This window comes from Henckelia pumila, unplaced genomic scaffold (genome assembly GCF_033568475.1).
Source record: "Henckelia pumila isolate YLH828 unplaced genomic scaffold, ASM3356847v2 CTG_498, whole genome shotgun sequence".
Lineage (NCBI taxonomy): Eukaryota > Viridiplantae > Streptophyta > Magnoliopsida > Lamiales > Gesneriaceae > Henckelia > Henckelia pumila.
The window spans coordinates 131,084-150,330 of NW_027331848.1; the positions used below are offsets into that span (position 1 = coordinate 131,084).

The 19,247-nt window shown below is 36.0% G+C and overlaps 1 protein-coding gene and 1 pseudogene across 1 annotated transcript; both read left to right on the forward strand.

Annotated features, from left to right (window-relative positions):
* Nucleotides 1-4,600: 4,600 nt before the first annotated feature.
* Nucleotides 4,601-8,904, forward strand: LOC140872927 (uncharacterized; annotated as a pseudogene).
* A 1,673-nt stretch (nucleotides 8,905-10,577) lies between these two features.
* LOC140872928 (ATP-dependent DNA helicase Q-like 3) lies at nucleotides 10,578-18,331 on the forward strand (the record flags this gene model as incomplete). Its single annotated transcript, XM_073275856.1, is given in 30 exon segments — nucleotides 10,578-10,929; nucleotides 11,705-11,812; nucleotides 11,936-11,943; nucleotides 12,044-12,127; nucleotides 12,842-12,983; nucleotides 13,129-13,162; nucleotides 14,006-14,060; nucleotides 14,062-14,090; nucleotides 14,470-14,500; nucleotides 14,502-14,559; nucleotides 14,875-15,027; nucleotides 15,115-15,211; nucleotides 15,959-15,962; nucleotides 16,056-16,116; nucleotides 16,119-16,181; nucleotides 16,184-16,207; nucleotides 16,294-16,385; nucleotides 16,461-16,526; nucleotides 16,625-16,648; nucleotides 16,650-16,759; nucleotides 16,908-16,933; nucleotides 17,521-17,575; nucleotides 17,577-17,593; nucleotides 17,701-17,726; nucleotides 17,729-17,803; nucleotides 17,805-17,837; nucleotides 17,969-18,049; nucleotides 18,051-18,076; nucleotides 18,226-18,262; nucleotides 18,264-18,331. Coding segments are annotated over 30 exon segments (1,838 nt in total), but the record flags the coding sequence as incomplete, so codon positions are not given.
* Between the last annotated feature and the right edge of the window lie 916 nt (nucleotides 18,332-19,247).

A 19,247-nucleotide genomic window follows, 5' to 3' on the forward strand; every position in this document is an offset into this window, starting at 1 on the left:
CAGATCGTCTAAGACTCTTAACCGATTTAGTAGATTTGACCTTATCCCGAGTTTATCGAGATTCTTTCCTTATCATTAAATATTCTCGAGTGTTTTTGTTGAATCTCAGAGCACAAGAAAGAGTTTATAACACAAGCAGATTCCAGATAACTCAACTTTCCGATGAACACAAATCAATCGAAATATAAGAACACGAGCAGAAAAAGTAAGAAGAACTCAAGGAATTACTTGGTTCGGATTGAGATTAATCCTACATCCAAGGATCTGGGCTTCAACCCAAAGAATTCACTAATAATCAACGTAAATCAATACAATACAATCCTCTTTTTACCGATTAACCATAAGCTAAATCAAAAACCTATGGCTAATACAAACAAGAATCTTAGGGACTAGATCTCCGAAGTTTCAGCTCAATACAGATGTTATTCGATCTTTAATCTTCTATCCAAAAGATACCCTTCGATGTTCTTAGAGGATTTGAGCGATAGATGAAAATTGGATCACTGAGAGTTCTTGGTTTGTTATCTTACTAATGCCCCGATCAAGTCCTTCTTAAACTAACTTGGATAATTAACTGATTTAACTAACCGAGTCAATCATAGCCATTGGATTAGACCTTGACTTCCTTTGACTGATCTGAGCCCTTGATAACAACCAATGCTTTGTCAATAATCCACAAATATCCACCTTTGACAGATTAGGTTGCTTATCAAATGAATTCAATGAGTTCCCATTCCAGACTTAGGCTGACTTACACAACAATCTGTAACATACTCAATGCTTGATTGAGTTTGCTAACTCGTATTACCTTTGTCAACATATCTGCCGGATTAGTGTTTGCATCAATCTTTTTAATTTGAACTAGACCTTTCGACGTGATGTCCCTTACAAAATGCAGTCTTACATCTATATGTTTTGTCCTCTCGTGAAAAATAGAATTCTTAGATAGATTATGGCACTTTGTGAGTCACAAAAGATAGTAACATCCTTCTGATCATATCCAATTTCTGTCACAAAACCACTGATCCACAAACCTTTTTTTACAGCTTCTGTTAGAATTATGTACTCTGCTTCGGTAGTGGATAACGCAACTACATTTTGCAAATGTGATTTCCAGCTCACTACATTTCCTCCAACAGTGAATACATAACCTGAGATTGACCTTCATCTATCTAAATCTGCTGCATAGTCTGAGTCACAATAACCTGTGACTCCACAAGTGTTTTCAACAGATTTAGAATACTTTAGCCTTAACCCTTTTGTACCTTTTATATATCTTAATAGCCACTGCACTGCCCTCCAATGCTCTCTACTTGGTTTACTCATAAACCTACTCACAAGACCCAAACTATATGCAATGTCTGGTCGAGTTGAGACCATCATATACATGATACTTCCCACTGCATTAGAATATGGAACATTCTTCATATGTATATTTTATAATTCCTCTTGATCTTCCTTTACAGCCTTTAATTTGAAATGAGCATCAATAGAAGTGTTTACTGACTTAGCATCTGCCATTTTGAAGAGCTCTAGAACCTTGGTTATATATGGTTCTTGAGACAAATACAAAATTATTTTCTGTTTATCCCTTCTAATTTCTACCCCCAAGATTTTCTTTGCTAGCCCAAGATCTTTCATTTCAAATGTCATATTGAGTTACTGCTTTATCTTCTGGATTTCTTTAAGATCTTTGCAAGCTATGAGCATGTCATCCACATAAATCAATAGGTGTATATAAGACTGATTTTGTAGCTTCCTGTAGTAAACACATCTATCAAACTTTGATCTAATATATCTTTGTTGTATCATGAAGTCATCAAAACGCTTATACCATTGCCTAGGTGATTGCTTTAAACCATAAAGGGATTTTTGCAGCAAACACACCTTATCAGCCTGATGATCTATTTCAAAGCCCTTTGGTTGAGTCATCAAAATCTTTTCTTCAAGGTTTCCATGTAGAAAAGCTGTTTTAACATCCAATTGCTCAAGTTCCAGGTTCTGCATTGCTGTGATTGCAAATAGGATTCGAATAGAAGAATGTTTCACCACTGGGAAAAATACTTCATGGTAGTCAATTCCTTCTATTTGTGAGAATCCCTTAGCCACTAATCTGGTTTTATACCTTGGACCTTCTACTCCTAGAATTCCAGGTTTCTTTTTATATATCCATTTACAGCCAATCAACCTTTTATCTTTTGGTTTGTTGACTAAAGTCCATGTGTTGTTCTTAATCAAGGACTTATATTCTTCTTGCATAGCTCTCTGCCATAGAGCATTGTCTTTACTTCTCATTGCTTCTTCATAGGTTGTAGGTTCTTCCAGATTCATTAATTCAGCCACATTAAGAGCAAATACAGTGAATTCATAGGTTGTAGGTTATTCCAGATTCGTTAATTCAGCCACATTAAGAGCAAAGACAGTGAATTCAGATGTTGCAAATCTAGATGGAAACCTGATTTCTCTTCTGATTCTGTCCCTTGCCAGTTTATAGCCTTCCAGATTGTGTTATTGATCATTATCATCACATGTGGATCTTTGTTTTCTGTTAAAACATCAAATTCTTGATTTGATATCTGATTTTTCATGTGACTGATATCATAAGAGTCCTCAGGTAATTGGTGATTAGCTCCACCTTCAGCCTTATTTTGTGTACTGCTTTGGGAGTAAACCTGGTCTGTATCCTGTAAAACTTTCTCAGCTTGTTTAGAGTTGGCTGCTGTTGAGACATATTTGTTAGCATAAAAAACAGACTCATTAAACACCACATCCCTGCTAATTATGCATTTTTGCTCATCTAAAAGCCAAATTCTGTAACCCTTTACTCCAGTGGGATAACCTAAGAAGATACCTTTCTTAGCTCTTGGACTTAACTTTCCTTGATTAGCATGAATATACACAACACAACCAAAAGTCATTAGATGCTTATAATTTGGTTTCAAGTTAGACCATTTATGTTCGGGCACCATAAATTCAATGGCAGATGAAGGTGACAGATTTATCAAATAACAGGCAGTAGAAGCTGCCTCTGCCCAGAATTTTGGTGGTAAACCGCTTTCACTAAGCATGCACCTTACTTTGTTCATAATTGTTCTATTCATGCGCTCTGCTACTCTGTTTTGTTGTGATGTATAGGTACAAGTTCTATGTTTAACAATACCATGTTTAACACAATATTCATCAAAATCATGATTGCGAAATTCTAAACCATTGTCAGTTCTCAAGATCTTGATTTTATTTCCAGATTGATTTTCAACTAAGGTTTTTCAATCCACAAACTTACTAAAAGCTTGATCTTTTGACTTTAGAAAATAAATCCAAACTTTTCTATAGTAATCATCAATAAAGAAAATAAAGTACTGACATTTTGATAATGATAGAGGTACTTGTGGAGAGCCCCAAATATCATCATGTATATAATCCAGAGGTAATTTAGTATTATGAGAGGTTGTGTTAAATTTAAGTCTATGAGTTTTCCCAAGAACACAGTTTTCACAGAAGTCCAAAGCAGTGATATGTTTTTGATCCAAGAATCCTTGTTTACCAAGTTCTTGTAATCCTTTTAAGTTATATGGCCGAGTCTTTGATGCAATAATAGTGTATGATTCTTGTCATTTGTAATAACATTGATTTATGATGGCCCATAATTACAATATTTGAACATTTATTAATATGCATATACAAATATATATATATATATATATATATATTTTAATATAATATATCCACACCGTTGGGATTTGAATTCAAGATCAAATTCAGTAGTGTTTGGGATAATTTTTAGGACGCATTTATCAACTTTTTCTTAACAAAATTTTGAAAAGATGAAAAGTGTTTTCTAGAAACTCTCTCAAATATTACCTTAGTTTTGAACTCTCACTCTTATTGTTAGGCCAATAAATCCTTAGCAATATATATTGAAATATAAATACACATGTTAGAATAATATTATATATATATATGTGGTGGGTCCGACCAAATCTGGCATCTGTCCCTGACCCGCTTCTAGACCCGCCTTGCTACCCATTTGACCGGATTAAATGGATACGGGTTTATACGAAGATGGATTAGATTCAACTCATTATCATTGTTAGATATATATGCTAATTAATGTAATCTAATTGTACACCTTTCGTTACTCAATTTTTATACTCTTTAGTAATTGGAATTGTGGCATTTTAAGGTTCCAGCTGTAATCCTACAAATAGACACTTTCAACTCTGAAATATATAGGCCCCGTTTGGTTTCAAAAGTTAGGCCAAAAAAGCACTTTTTAAAGTGTTTTTCAGTTAACAAGGTGTTTGGTTGACAAAAAAAGTGCTTATTTAAGTCAAAATTAAAGCTTTTTTAAAAGCCAAAAATTGTAGCTTTTAAAAGCACTTATTTTAAAAAATCTCTACAAAATCCCATTTTCTTGCTTAATATTTTTATACTGTTGACATGTTCTTCATTCTGCGAAGTCAATTACACGAGTAGTTTGACTCATATCATTAAACAACACAATCATTGATTTATACATACTTCAAATGCATTTCAAGAATATTCGTACTGTGTCATATATCTCTATCAAATATTTGAAGTGCCAATTATATTTCAGGAAATGGGCATGAATAGCCAGCCTTTTCTTGTGGTAGTTCCATTGTTAAATATTCTAATGGCATGTTTGGCTATGGCGTTAACCAACATAACCACGGATCAGTCTGCGCTTCTTGCATTCAAATCCGAGCTCGGGTTAGACCCTTCTCATGTTTTGTCCCGAAACTGGTCGGTTTCTTTCCCAACATGCAAATGGATCGGAGTTACGTGCAGTTCTCGCCACCAAAGAGTGAGTGCTTTAGATGTTTCCGGCATGGAACTTGTCGGAAATCTCCCCTCACAACTCGGAAACCTCTCGTTTTTAGTTTCACTCAACTTGAGCGGTAACGGTTTTCATGGTCAACTTCCCCGAGAGTTGACCCAGTTGCATAGGCTCAGATTCTTGGATTTTCGGTTCAATGGCTTCACCGGTGACATCCCTTCTTGGTTCGGTGTCTTGGTTGAACTTCAATTCTTGAATCTTAGGAACAATAGTTTTACTGGTCCTATCCCAGGTTCCATCACAAATATGTCCAAGCTCCAAGTTTTGGATATATCATATAATCCTTTGCAGGGAAACGTACCAGAATGGATTGGAAGTTTGTTTAACTTGAGGGAATTGCGATTACAATATAACAATCTTACTGGTTTTATACCTGCGTCCGTTTTCAACATATCCACCATAGAAAGTCTTGCTTTTACAGGGAATAAGTTGTTTGGTAATCTCCCTGAAGGGATGTGTCGCGGCACGTCGAATCTGAAAGAGCTTTATCTGTCTACCAATGAGTTGGAAGGCGCCATACCGCCAAATATTTCTGGATGTTCACAGCTTAGTCTTCTTTCCTTGTCATTCAATAAATTTAGTGGCTCCATACCAAGAGAAATTGGAAACTTAAGGGCACTTGAAATACTGTATCTTGGCTCCAACCATCTTACAGGTATGTATTCTGTTTTCCAACAAAAACTTCACTTTAAAGTTTTGTGTGAATGCAAATGCATGTGTGTTAATTAATGTACTATTCTTGTTTATATAACATGTCTCTCTAAGACTCTAACTACTCCGATGCTATCAAAAACTTTTCGAATAAGATCGTGCCTCTTGGGGCGTTAAAATTTGTTGGAAGGAAACTTGTTGAGGTTCATGTTTCTCCTATAGCTAGAACCTTAGGAACCACAAGTGTTCTAAGGTAGTGTTTGCAACATCCAACTCAGCTTCATTTGCTGCTGCTTTTAGGAGACATTTCTCTAAATTTGTTAACTGTGTTTGGAGGTTGTAACCTGAGCTTTGTCTCGAAATCCAGCTAGTTTACATGGGCTTATTCGGTGCTTTTTGATGCCATTAACTGTCTTTTAACCTTTTCAGAACAATATCAAGACAATTTCAAAAACTAAAATATATATTAAGTCCTTATGAAGTTTCACTCTTTTGACAGGTGAAATCCCAGCAGAGTTGGGTATGCTTGATAATTTGCAGGAGTTGGGAATGGGAGATAACTTTCTTGTGGGCTCTATACCTTCATCTATCTTCAATATTTCTTCCTTGCAATATGTTAACATCGCAAACTGTAATCTAACCGGTCCCTTTCCATCTGGTATGTGTTCTCCTCTTTCTCAACTGGAAAGGGTTTATTTCCATGTGAACGAAATAGTAGGCCATCTTCCAGAAAGCATCGGCTATTGCTCGAAACTTCAGATTCTATCATTGTCTTACAACAACATATCTGGCAGCATACCAAAAGGGGTCGGAAACTTAACAATGCTGCAAATGTTGTATATTGGCTACAACAAGCTGATAGGTATAGTAATTGATGAGATTGTAGAGCTTAGCTTGTGAATCCAAGAAACTGACACTAAAATGTTCTTGCTTTTCAGGCACAATTCCAGGAGAAGTGGGCAATCTTTACAATTTGGAGGTATTGTACTTGGGAGTCAATCACTTAACAGGTTATATCCCGGAAAAAATCTTCAACATCTCAACATTAAACATGATAAGTGCTTCAGACAACCAACTTTCGGGTTACCTTCCATCGATTTTGAGTCATGGGCTACCTAATCTGCAAGAACTCTACCTTAATGACAATTTTTTCTTTGGAGAAATCACTGAATCTATCTCGAATTTTTCGAAACTCACCATCATCAACTTTTCTTCCAACAATCTCAGTGGACAAGTTCCTAACTCCTTTGGCAAGTTGAATCTTTTAGAAAAACTAATGTTATTTGAGAACTATTTTGTTAGTGAAACATCAGAGCTAAGCTTCATCGGTCCAATGAAAAACTGCAGCCACCTAACAAATTTAGGTTTTGGAGATAATCCTTTCAATGCAATTCTTCCAGTTTCTGTTGGGAATTTGTCAACTTCTCTTCAGTATTTTTATGCTTACAACTGTGGTCTTCGAGGCAGCATTCCGGACACGTTTGGGAACCTTGAAAGTTTGATTATCTTAAGCCTATATGGTAACAAACTCACAGGAGCTATTCCGAATACATTGGTAAACTTGAAAGAACTTCAAGGATTAGCTCTTTTCCGCAACAAAATAAGTGGACCTATTCCTGATAGTCTCTGTATGATACCGAGTTTGAATGGAATGCGGCTTGAGCAAAATGAAATAACTGGTTCTATCCCTGATTGCATGGGAAATCTAACTTCTCTAAGACAACTATACTTGGGGACAACAGATTAAACTCTGTCATACCCACGAGCCTATGGAAACTGAATGATCTTCTCGAGTTGAATCTATCTTCAAACCTTTTAACTGGTGTCCTGCATTCAGACATCGAAAATCTGAAGGTTGCAGCCAACCTTGATTTGTCGAACAATCAACTCTCAAGCATCATTCCTAGCTCAATTGGAGGCCTACAAAGTGTTGTCTTTCTTTCTTTGGCACGAAACAGATTTGAAGGATCTATTACTGAGTCAGTCGGTAAGTTAGTGAGTTTGGAGACACTAGATCTTTCGCACAACAATCTTTCTGGAATAATACCGACGTCATTAGAAACACTTGAGTATCTCAAGTACTTTGATGTTTCTTTCAACGAGCTGAGCGGTCCAATCCCTACCGGTGGCCCCTTTAAATCCTTTTCAAGCCAGTTTTTCATGTCTAACGTAGGACTTTGTGGTGATTCTAAATATGGAGTTTCACATTGTCACGAAAATACAATCACCAAGTCCAAAAGGAAAAAAGTGATTCTTCGTGTTGTGTATGTTATCTTAGGATTTCAGTGCTAGTTCTTGCCATTTCCTTGTCATATATACTTGCAAGATACCGGAAGAAAAACAAGACAGAGACCCCAACAGAGAGTTCATTCAATACCGCACCATCACGAGTTTCATATCAGGAGCTTGTAAAAGCAACTGAAGGATTCAATGAGATCCATTTACTTGGCAAAGGAAGTTATGGTTCTGTTTATAAAGGGACGCTTCAAAACGGAGAGGATGTGGCGATAAAAGTGTTCAATTTGCAGTCAGAAGGTGGATTCAAGAGTTTTGATACAGAATGTGAAGTCCTGCGCAGGCTTCGCCATAGAAATCTTTGCAAAGTCATTAGTAGTTGCTCAAGTGAAGACTTCAAGGCATTGGTTCTCGAATATATGCCCAATGGAAGCCTCGAAAATTGGCTATATTTGGAGAACAACTTCTTGAATATGGTTCAAAGACTGAAAATAATGATAGATGTAGCATGTGCATTAGAATATCTACATCATGGTTACTCAACAACTATAGTTCACTGCGATTTAAAGCCAAGTAACGTGCTCTTGGATGATGATATGGTTGCCCACTTGAGCGATTTTGGAGTCGCTAAGCTATTAAGTGATGGAGTCAGCATTACGCTCACAAGGACCCTCGCCACATTAGGCTACATCGCACCAGGTAAACATATCATTCTTCACTCCAATACACCATCAATCACATTCTTTTTATTCTCTTTCGCCATACATTTGATGAACTTCTTTGTTAATTTTCTTGGCCTCACAGAATACGGTTCAGAAGGGTTGGTCTCTGTAAAATGCGATGTTTACAGCTACGGTATAATGTTGATGGAAGTTTTTACAAGAACGAAGCCAGACGATACAAAATTTACCGGAGATTCAAGCCTAAGGAGGTGGGTGAATGATTCTGTGCCTAACGCAATTGTACAAGTAACAGATTTGGAATTGTTGAGAGGTGAAGAAAAGCATTTCAATGAAAAAATGGAATGCTTGGTGTCGATAATGGAGATAGCTCTACAATGTTCCGTGGAGAATCCTCGTGAAAGGGTAACCAACATGAAATCTGTTGTTGTAGAATTGAAGAAGATCATGTCTAAGCTCCTTCAGTGTTTTCCACAATAGCTGGTGAATTAATTGTACCAAGTACCAACATTGTATAAAATTAAAATTATTCAGTGTTTGTTAAATAATCTTTTACTTTTATTAGATATATTATAACTTATATTATAATTGTACCTAGTGATGTTCTTCTTTGATAAATAAGATGGTAGTTGATATTTATATTCCATTTTTTGTTATTTGCACTCCACTTGTAAGTATATTGGACACATATTTTACACATGAAGTGGAGTGTGGATAACACAAAATGGAGTGTAAATATCAACTCTCAAATAAGATAGTGAGATAATTAATATTAGTCGTCAATGCACACGTATTGCGTGAGTATACTAGTTGTATTTATAAAATAATCTTATGTTAATATAATTTTTTAATGGTATATGATTAATTTAATTTGAAATAAAATGAAAATTATAGAATTATAAATATATCAACTATTAATAAATTTTTATATGAGAAGAGATTAAAGATATACTTAAATTAGGGGAGAACGGGTGATAAATTGGAATTTTTTTTTTTTTTTTTGAAAAAATAAATTGGAATGTTTTAAGGATATATATTGTTTCATCAACACATCAAAATAATTAATATAGGAGTTTAATTTTTATATATAATATAAATAAATTCATAATTTTCGGTTACATGTTATTACAAAATTAATGGCTATCGTATTTTCTTTTTAACTATTTTATTCTAAGTTTTGTGGAGGAGGAAAAACTACAATTTAGTGATATCTTGGTATGCTCTTTAATTTTATTTTTAAAAAAAAAACTCACAAAATTATTAAATTGCAAAAGAAAAAAAAATTAAATTCAAATACTCTAAAAAGAAATATTATATTATATAAATACAAACTTAATGTTTATGTATAATGTTACAAACACAAATCACAATTAGGGGGTGTGCAATCGGTTAGAACCGAACTGAAATTAGTAAAATCGAACAAACCAAATTTTTTTTTCGAATAACTGAACCGCCAAATTTTTAAAATAGAAACCGATTAAACCAAACCAAAACATCGATCTTTTCGGTTATCGATGTTTTTTTTTAAAAAAAATTAATTATACTATCAAAGTAGTCCTCAGATCCATTGGCTTCTTGACAAATTCGATTATCGTATAACTTTCCACAATTAAGAGAACACTCGACAGTGATGTCACCAGTAGGAGATACCATTGGTTCAAAGACGATGAAGATTTACTCTTTTCGAACATAAAAAAAAAAGGTTTACCTCAAACCTTTCTAGTCCATTGGTTCGAAGATGAGGAAGTTGAATGACTTAAGGCTAGACGCGGTTCGAAAATGCGCAGAAAACAGACGAGGAAGAGAAACACCAATATAATCTGAATCAAAGTCAAAATCAGGCTCATTAATAATTTTTTTAGATAGATATATATTATATTGGTTAAATTGGTTTAACCCATTTTTTAAAATCCAAAATCAAAATTGAACTGAATAAATCGAATTTATCAATATTTTGAAAAACCAATTAACCAAATAAATCGAATCAAATTTCTGATTTAATTCGGTTCGATTCTTTGGGTTAAATCTATGCTTTGTTCACCACTCCACGCAATGTTGATGTTGCGTACATATATGCATTATAATTTTTTTCTTTCACAAAAATTCAAAATATATAATTTTTTCTGATTGAAAAAAAAAGAAAAAAAAAAAAAAGAAAACATTTCTAACAGCATAAGCTACAGGTTTTCCTTTAGTTTTGAGAAATTGAGGAACCCTAATTTCCAAATTGAAAATGCATAGGGGGGACGATTGTGGAAGAGAGGAAAGTTTGTGTCTTGGTTTTTTGAGGCTTGTAACTTTCGTTTGCTGATATGCATACATAATCCAAAGCATTTTACTTTGGGGCTTTAAAAATGAATAAACCACCGCTGCCACTGCACTCTCTTTGCGGGGCTCCGAAGCAGGTGATCAAGAAGGAAGCATTGGTGAAGCTTTTGAGATGGCATTTTGGCCACTCTGATTTTCGGGGGAAGCAGCTGGAAGCCATTGAATCCGTTTTGTCAGGTTTGATTTTCCTGTGTGGGCATAATGTGTGGGGAGGGATGGAACTAAATTGCAATCGCATTGGCAGCTGGAACTAACCGCGATCTCGTTTTTGTTCATTCAGAATTGCACCATTTTTCTTTTCTAGAAGATAGGCATTGTTAATGGAACGATTCTGATCGTCATGAGTTAAAATCGTGTTCCTTGCACAAGTGAAACACCATAAGGGATAATGTGCAAGGGTCAAATAGTTGAAAATTTCATCCCATATGATGTACATGCGATTTAAGAATTAATAAATACCAATGAAACCATCACTCATCAATTATACTAGCAAAACTATTGATAAGTAGTATCTTTCATTTCATGTTGGAATTGCTGCATCTGAAACGTAAGGTATGCTTAAAAAAGCACTTTGAATCATTTAAATCCACCAACGTTGGGGATTCATCAACAAGGTTCCCTTCACAAAAGGATTGCAGTATTGCACTTTAGCTTGTGTTGAGGTGCAAGGGTTGATCATAGCTGTGCCCTCATCATGGGTGCTCTTCATAGAGGTATTTCACTTTAGCATGTGTTGAGGTGCAGATGCGCCCTCATCATGGGTGCATGCCTTAAGGCTTTTAATAACTATTGTCTTGCACACATGCTTACATTATATAGGCGTACACATCTATGCACATATGCTTCTACGTGTGTTTTGTGTGGCCCTTTTATCCTAATGCTTATAATTTCGTTTTTTGGTGTGCTGTGAATGTATTAAGGTAATTGATGCAATTTGTTGATTCTAATGCAGGTAGAGATTGTTTTTGTTTGATGCCAACTGGTGGGGGAAAGTCAATCTGTTATCAGATTCCAGCACTAGCAAAACCAGGAATAGTTCTTGTTGTCAGTCCTTTGATAGGTGAATTAGAGAAAGTCTTTGTTGATATATGTTTTTTTAAGCTTAGACCTGCACAGATTCTTTTGCTCTTTCATCTTTCAGGATAAGATTTGATCTCTTCTGCTTCATTTCATTTAATTTCAGCCCTTATGGTGAGTACATGGCACATTTCGTCCGCCTGTTGTTTCTGTAATTTATTTACGGGAGTGAATGTCATTTCTACTTTATAAATTCATCTTAATTTTTATTCAGGAAAATCAAGTAATGGCGTTAAAAGAGAAAGGGATTGCTGCTGAATATCTTTCCTCTACCCAGACCGCGAGTGCCAAGAATAAGGTTGAGATTATATAGATTTTGCTTCAACTAGGAGTAGTGCTTACTGATTAGACAGATTGGCAAATCACCTTCTGGTGGATCCAGTGAGCAGAGCAGAAGTATGGAGTAGTTTATCACACAAATCAGTTGCGTTAACGAGAGCTATTTAATATTGTTTTGAGTGTGTTGTTAAGGCAACCCTAATATTAATAACTACTTATAGCTCTGTAGCACCTGGCATACATCCTCTACAATATTTGCGGAGACATTCAGATGGTGGGGGTAAAACTTATCCCATTTGCTTGCAAACATATTTGATGTTCTTTGAGAATCCATGTAAAACCTGAAACAATCAAACTCCGATCTCTTTCTTTGACTTTCGGCATCTATAATAATACAATCCTGAATATTTTCTTTCACCACTTCGTGATTTTTTTATGCTTTATGTGACTAAAAGTTTTTGCAATAGAGGTTTTCCAGTTTTTAGTTCTCAAATAGTTTGATTTTTCTATCTTTCTGTTCCTTCTCTATTTCATTATGTATATAGATATATAAATTTCAGTTTTTATTGTGGTTAGACGTTGAGTAAGAAGCTTCTTTATACATACAATAAGTTCCACTATCATAGCCTACTATTTCACTGTGTAAAAATTGTGCACCTAAATATTATCTCTCAGTGTGTATGGATATATCATTATTCATTGGTGTTCATCCGATTCACATATGCACGTGTAGGTTTATGAAGACCTTGAATCAGGGAAGCCATCTTTGAGGTTACTGTATGTGACACCCGAACTGATTGCAACAACTGGTTTTATGGCAAGGCTGGCAAAAATTCATTCCAGAGGATTGCTAAATCTTATTGCAATAGATGAGGTCTTTAACTGCTTGTGCTTTTTAATGGCAATGTATAAATAGTTGTTAGTTGTCACAAGAAGCTTTTGAAGTTGCCTCATGATTTATCTGTTTTTTTTAACCTGTCAGGAAACTAATTTACTTCCAATTTTTTAACTTTTTAGGCTCATCATGCGTTTCCACATGGGGTCATGATTTCAGGTGGATTCTTGAACTTTGATGTATATTTCCTTGTTTGAACCTATTTCATTGGACTTGGTTTACCTTATTTTGCATGTCATAACAACAGATAAGTATCATCAGCTTTATGCTTTTCAATGTTTTCGTTGGTTTTGTTCATGCTACTGCTCACTGTAATATCGGAAATAAATTATATATTTAGTGTTACTTGTGCATTAAAGAAAGTATACATTTCCTAAATTTTTATGTTTCATTTCATATTGCAAAATCTTGACAAGTATATTTTTTTCTTGCTTGTGGGTCAACTATGTCCGGGCTCAAGGTCTTTGACTGTGTAAGGAACCGTATATGTAGCTTTTCAATTATAAACTAGAGCTGCTTTTGAGTCTAGTTATGATATTTATCACCCACTAAGCTAAGCATCGCCTAGGATGAGAATTATTTAATCCATATTCGTTATTGGTTTAACATTTCAACTTCCTCTTTTGACTTAATCCTGGGTTTCTTATCATGTTCGTGAACATTAATATATATATTTTTTAATGTGGTCTCCAGCTTCTTCCGTACAATGGGAGGGAGAGTCTGTCCACTCCCTTAACATGCTATTTTTCTTACCTTTTTTTGTATGACTACTACTACTTTTCGTATGGTTTCCCATTTGTTGTTATGTGCTCAAACTCGCTGGACTAAGACGAGATAATTGTTCTCCCTTTCTTTGTCTTTGTGTGTGCACCTGCCCTTGTGTGTGTGTGTGTGTGTGTGTGTGTGTGTGTGTGTGTGTGCATGGTGTTGACTTCTCTTATTTTCTTTCTCTGCTCTACTGTTGTTAATTGTTATTTTTTGTTGATTGTCTATTTAATTTAGGCCAAGCTACCGAAAACTTTCCTCTCTAAGGAAACGACTGCCCAACATACCAGTTTATGGCCTTGACCGCTACAGCTGCTCCCAAGTGAGTGTGTCCATGTTAACTAGCAATTGCGGTTTCATGCACCAAATTTTGAAATACTTCTTGTTATTAATATCATGTCTTCTCATGTTTTGCGACTGTGCAACCCAATTCAGTTAGATGTTGAAAGCATTTGGTATGTCTGCTTCGTCAAAGATATCATCTGCAAAGTAACAGTAGAGTGGTTTGTTAATTGTCATCTTCTATACCAGTTTTTGTTTTGGTCTCTGAATTTGGTTGGGAATTTGAAATTGTGGTTTATTTGTGGTTGGATTAAATTCATATGAGGCTTCCTTTTTTTCCACACTGCTGTCCAAAGTAACATCATTCTCTCTGTAATATGTGGCAGGAGTTATTAATCTTAGATTTGGTACTACTGCAGAGTTCAGGAGGACGTGATAGAGTCCTTGTGTGTTACAAAACCCTCTCGTACTGAAGTCATCATTCAACCGCCCAAATATTTATTATGAAGGTGGAGTTCCTATAGCTTGATCAATGTCACCTAATTTCTTCTGCCCCAGTCTCTGTATCCATGCTCATTTGTATCACGATAAAGCTTTCATGACACTAATGATGCTCATTGATTCATCTTTTATGAATATTTTAACATAAAATCAAAAGTTTTCAAATTCATAAACTCCTCCAACTCATAAACCCAGTACAGGGAAACTAATCTTAAATGTGATTCCACTAATGAGGAATCTGAATGAATGATCACTCTGTTATGAGTGTTAAAGAGAGGATTTAGTAACGTCATATACGTTTCTCAAACCACTTCATCCTGCAGTTCGCTTCAAAGACCTGTTGGATGATCCATACTCTGATCTTTGTGAGTATCTTAAATCATTTGGGAATATTTGTGCTATAGTCTACTGCCTTGAGCGGACAACTTGCGATGACTTGGCTGTCCACCTATCAAAGAAAGGAATTTCTTGTGCTGGTAATGGAACGATGCTTTGTGGCAGTTTTTATAAGTATTCTTCTTTTAGATTTAGATTTCTAAATTGGGTCTTTTCCGGCACTTTAGCATATCATGCAGGACTGAACAGTAAATTGCGGAGTTCTACATTGGATGATTGGATTTCCTTCAAAACACAAGTAATTGTTGCTACAGTGGCTTTTGGGTATATTTTTTGTTTCTTTGTTATTCTTTCAACTAGTGAAGTTATTTGGTATTTCATTTATCTGTCTTGTGAATTCCATTTTTCTTAGCAAATTTGCATCATATAATTTGGCAGCTCATGTCGTAAAAAATTCTTTTTGCTGCTATGGCTAGTAGGAAATTTGTCGCCATATTTTAAAGGGGCAAGAAATAAGCAGCAAGCACAAATCTATTATGTTTCTAAGTATTGGGTCGGTTGTAAATGCTTTAGACAGTGTGGTCAGAATTTCTCCCATTGTTGGATGAAACAAACTGAAGTCCAATTTTGCAGTTTTGAATCTATTAATCACGTGGAATGGAGTCATAATAATACTTTCATCGCATAATAAATAGAGTAAGCATTCTATTTCTGTTTTCTTCTTCCCCTCCAACCAAATGTTTACTCTTTGGGGGCAGTGGCAGATCGTCTGGAATAAATGTTTGAGACTGTTGGGGTGGGGGCAACGTGTGTGGTGATTGCGAGAGGAGAGTAGAAGCTGATGAAAGTTGTTTTGATTTCCTTCATGTCAAAACGTAAATTAGGCTGGCTGATGTACGGTCTGATAGTGGGAATTGGGAAACCTGGTTTTACTATATGAATTGCAGAGGTTGAACTTATAACGACCGTATCCTTTAGAATCTAAAAGTATTTCTAGTTAATTTAATTTGAAGATATATATGTGATCTTCATACAAATCACTCATGTTTTGCGCTGCTGGTTTTACTGCAGGATGGTATGAACTATTTTTGATAAATTGTGAAGCTCCCTATTCAGCTTTGTTAATGGGAAGAGTTTCCCCTTAAAGGTTTGTTCACTCTAATGCTAGGGCATTGATAGGAAAGATGTCAGAGTTTGTTTGCCACTTTAATATCCAAAGTCCATGGAGGCCTTTATCAAGAGTCCGGCCGAGCTGGTCGTGATCAGTTGCCCTCCCAAAGTCTATTATATTATGGGTGGATGACCGTAGAAAGATGGTTAGCTATCATCTTTCCAATGGAACTACTATGTTTGATTTTTCAGGTTTGCACTGTATCATTCTAAAAACATAATAAACATAATTGCAGGAATTCATCTGGGTAATGCTAAGAGCAAAAAGTTACATTCTTCAAGCTCGGAAGTGGATTCCTCTAAGAAGTCCCTAGCGAACTTCTGTCTGGTAAGAATACATCGTCCCTGAGATAACATTTACATCCTGTTATATTAATTCTACTTTGGCCCTGTCTCCTTACAGATGATTAACTACTGTGAGGATGTTGGCTGCCGTAGAAGAAAGATACTTGAGAGTTTTGGGGAGCAGGTGCGCTGATCAATACCCATTCACATGTAGGTTAGACATCTTGTGCGAATCTGATTCTGATGGAAAATAATGTCATGTAATTGTCTCTCTGCAAGTAGGTATCTGCATCGTTATGTGCAAAATATTTGTGATGGATGCAGACATCCTAATTTAGTTTCAAAACACCTGAAGGAGCTTACAACCAGTACTTCTTTTAAATACCGAAATGAGTCCTCTCAAGTATTCGTTAGCAGGTTTCCATTTCTTTTTTCTCATTACTATTTTGTTGATGTATACATATTTTTTCCATGTTCGTGATGGTGTTTGCTATGTGGATAATAGATACTCTGGTTGTGGAAATGAGTCTATCTACATATTACTTCCAAACACACCCAAAGGAAGTGTTAGAACAAAAACATATGGTATTGGTAATTAAAGAGGCTTGAATCATCATTGTTTGAATTGTGATGTGCCATTTTATAGAGCCACATGGAGAAAGATTATCCATGTGGCTGATCTGCCTCTGAGTTGATTAATAGATATGTGGCGAAATGGTTGTTAAAAATGTTTTTAGTGAAAGGGCTTGTAGTGGCTATTTATCTTGTGTGAGACATTATTGACTGATATACTTCTTCTTCTAAAGATCTTTCGTTTTAGTAAAGAATATCGGCCTCCCCAAACCCCCACCCCACCACACTAAAAAAAGTGTCCCATTTTTCCTCACTCTTGTTTATGGTACCATTGATTAGTTTCCAGTACAACAGGTTCGCAAGCCATCTATTTTTTTCTGTGAATGACATTGTTTTCGGGGGGGTGGGAATATACTATCTTCGTTTCTTTGTTTCATTATATAAAATTTATTTGTTTTACTTCATTCGTTTGATTTCCTTAGTGAATGAAATGGTTTTAGAATATTGTGCTTTGTTTCTGTTTTCATTAAATGAACTTCAGTCTTTTTGATGTCCTTGATTGATTCCATTTGTTTTTGTGCTACAGCGCTTCACTTTCAAAAGAGAACAATTTTCGGAATTCTGGAATCGGGAAGATGACGCTAGTCAATCTGAGGAAGATAATAGCAGATTCTGAGGGTATAAACATGCGCTAAAATATTATAAACCAGTGTTTTAATGTTAGAATGCTTAGCCAGTTTATCGTCCTTCCTCAGCATGACATGCTTTTGACTTGCTATCTCCAGAGGCTATTGAAATTGCAAAGAGTTGTGGGCACATTCAAGTAAATCATTGAAAAGAAGATTAAATGACAGGATTGGAGAACATTGGCAACAGGCAGAAGAGAATTTATTACCGGCATGAAAATGACTCGGAAAAGCAGGTTGACATCGTATTCGTTTTTTCCCTATAAGGGCTCAACGTATTTGAGCAGACTGCAATCTTTGGGCATTTAGTCACTTATGTCCTTTTACCTCTCTGGGCTGCTGCTAAGCATCTGCTGTTTATTGGCAGGCCAATAAAGTTGTCAAAAAATGCCATATCTGGAACATTACGGAACTCCGGAAACAAAGGTTACTAGACGCAATGAAGCAAAAACCAACACCGTTTCAACGAGTTAAGGTATCCTTCCCTTAACCATATTTCTCGATCCATTGACCCTCTTTTTAATCAAATTCTTTGATTCATTGACCCCAAACTGTTGTACATAATTCATGCCTTTGATTTGGACCGGAATATATCTACCTTTCCTTAAACTACAAAATGTCCAGGATTGACTTCTGGACATCCGTCGAGACACTTGAGATATGAATGCTATCTCAAAGTATGGGAAGAGTGGGAAATCAATTATTTGTCACAGATGGCAAGTATTGCAAGGTGGTTTGTCAACCACAAGTCCTGATTGAGCTGAAAAGCAGAATGGGTGCGGAAGATGGTACTGCATCGAAGTTTGTTGGACCCCAAACCAGATGGGCTTATCCCCATCATCCTCATCAGTGAATCCAGTGGTAGACGGGCGAAGGGCGGTCCATGATGGGGATGGGGGGATGGGTGGAAAATGGGGGGGGGGGGGGGGGGGGGCCGGGTGGGGGGTTGGGTGGTGGAGTGCTGGGGGGGGGGTGGGGGGGAGTGATGACAGATGCTCCGTTTTCCCAGGTGACTGTCCTAACAACAGGTTCCGTCTTTCGCAGAGTTTATTATAAGCAATAAAAGAAACAGAAAACATAATTTCGATGTTTAAAAAGGCACTCAAGTGATGATGGGGTTGGCAGAGCTATGGGTAAGAGTAGGTTTCAGTAGGTTTTTACAGATTGTCATGTTTTCTTTATAAACGACCAAACTGTTGCTGCTTATGTTCTCTTTGGTTAAGCTCAAAACTCTGAAGCCAATCCACGGCTGTAAGAACACTATGCTTTAGTTTCCATTTCATTCCCCCAAAATAGTTTCCCACCTTTCACATTTCAAAACAAAAGTCACATATAAAACACAAAATCATTTGGGTGTTAACTGGTTTCTAATAGTCACACACCTGTTAATAGGTCAGGAATCTAATTTCCGTAACAGGGTATAGACAATATGATATCTCAGTGTTTAATTGAATTTACTTGTTTAATACATTTAGGAATCTTATTTTTTGATATCTTAACAAGAAATGCTCATAAAAACACTTGTAGCTTTTGAGATCTATTTCCTTTCATAGGAGCTATACAGGCATCTCTTATCATTTCCTTCTCAAAGATATGGCTATAGTAAAGTGAGATGGCTTCTCCTTGGACAAATGCTCAGCCAATTT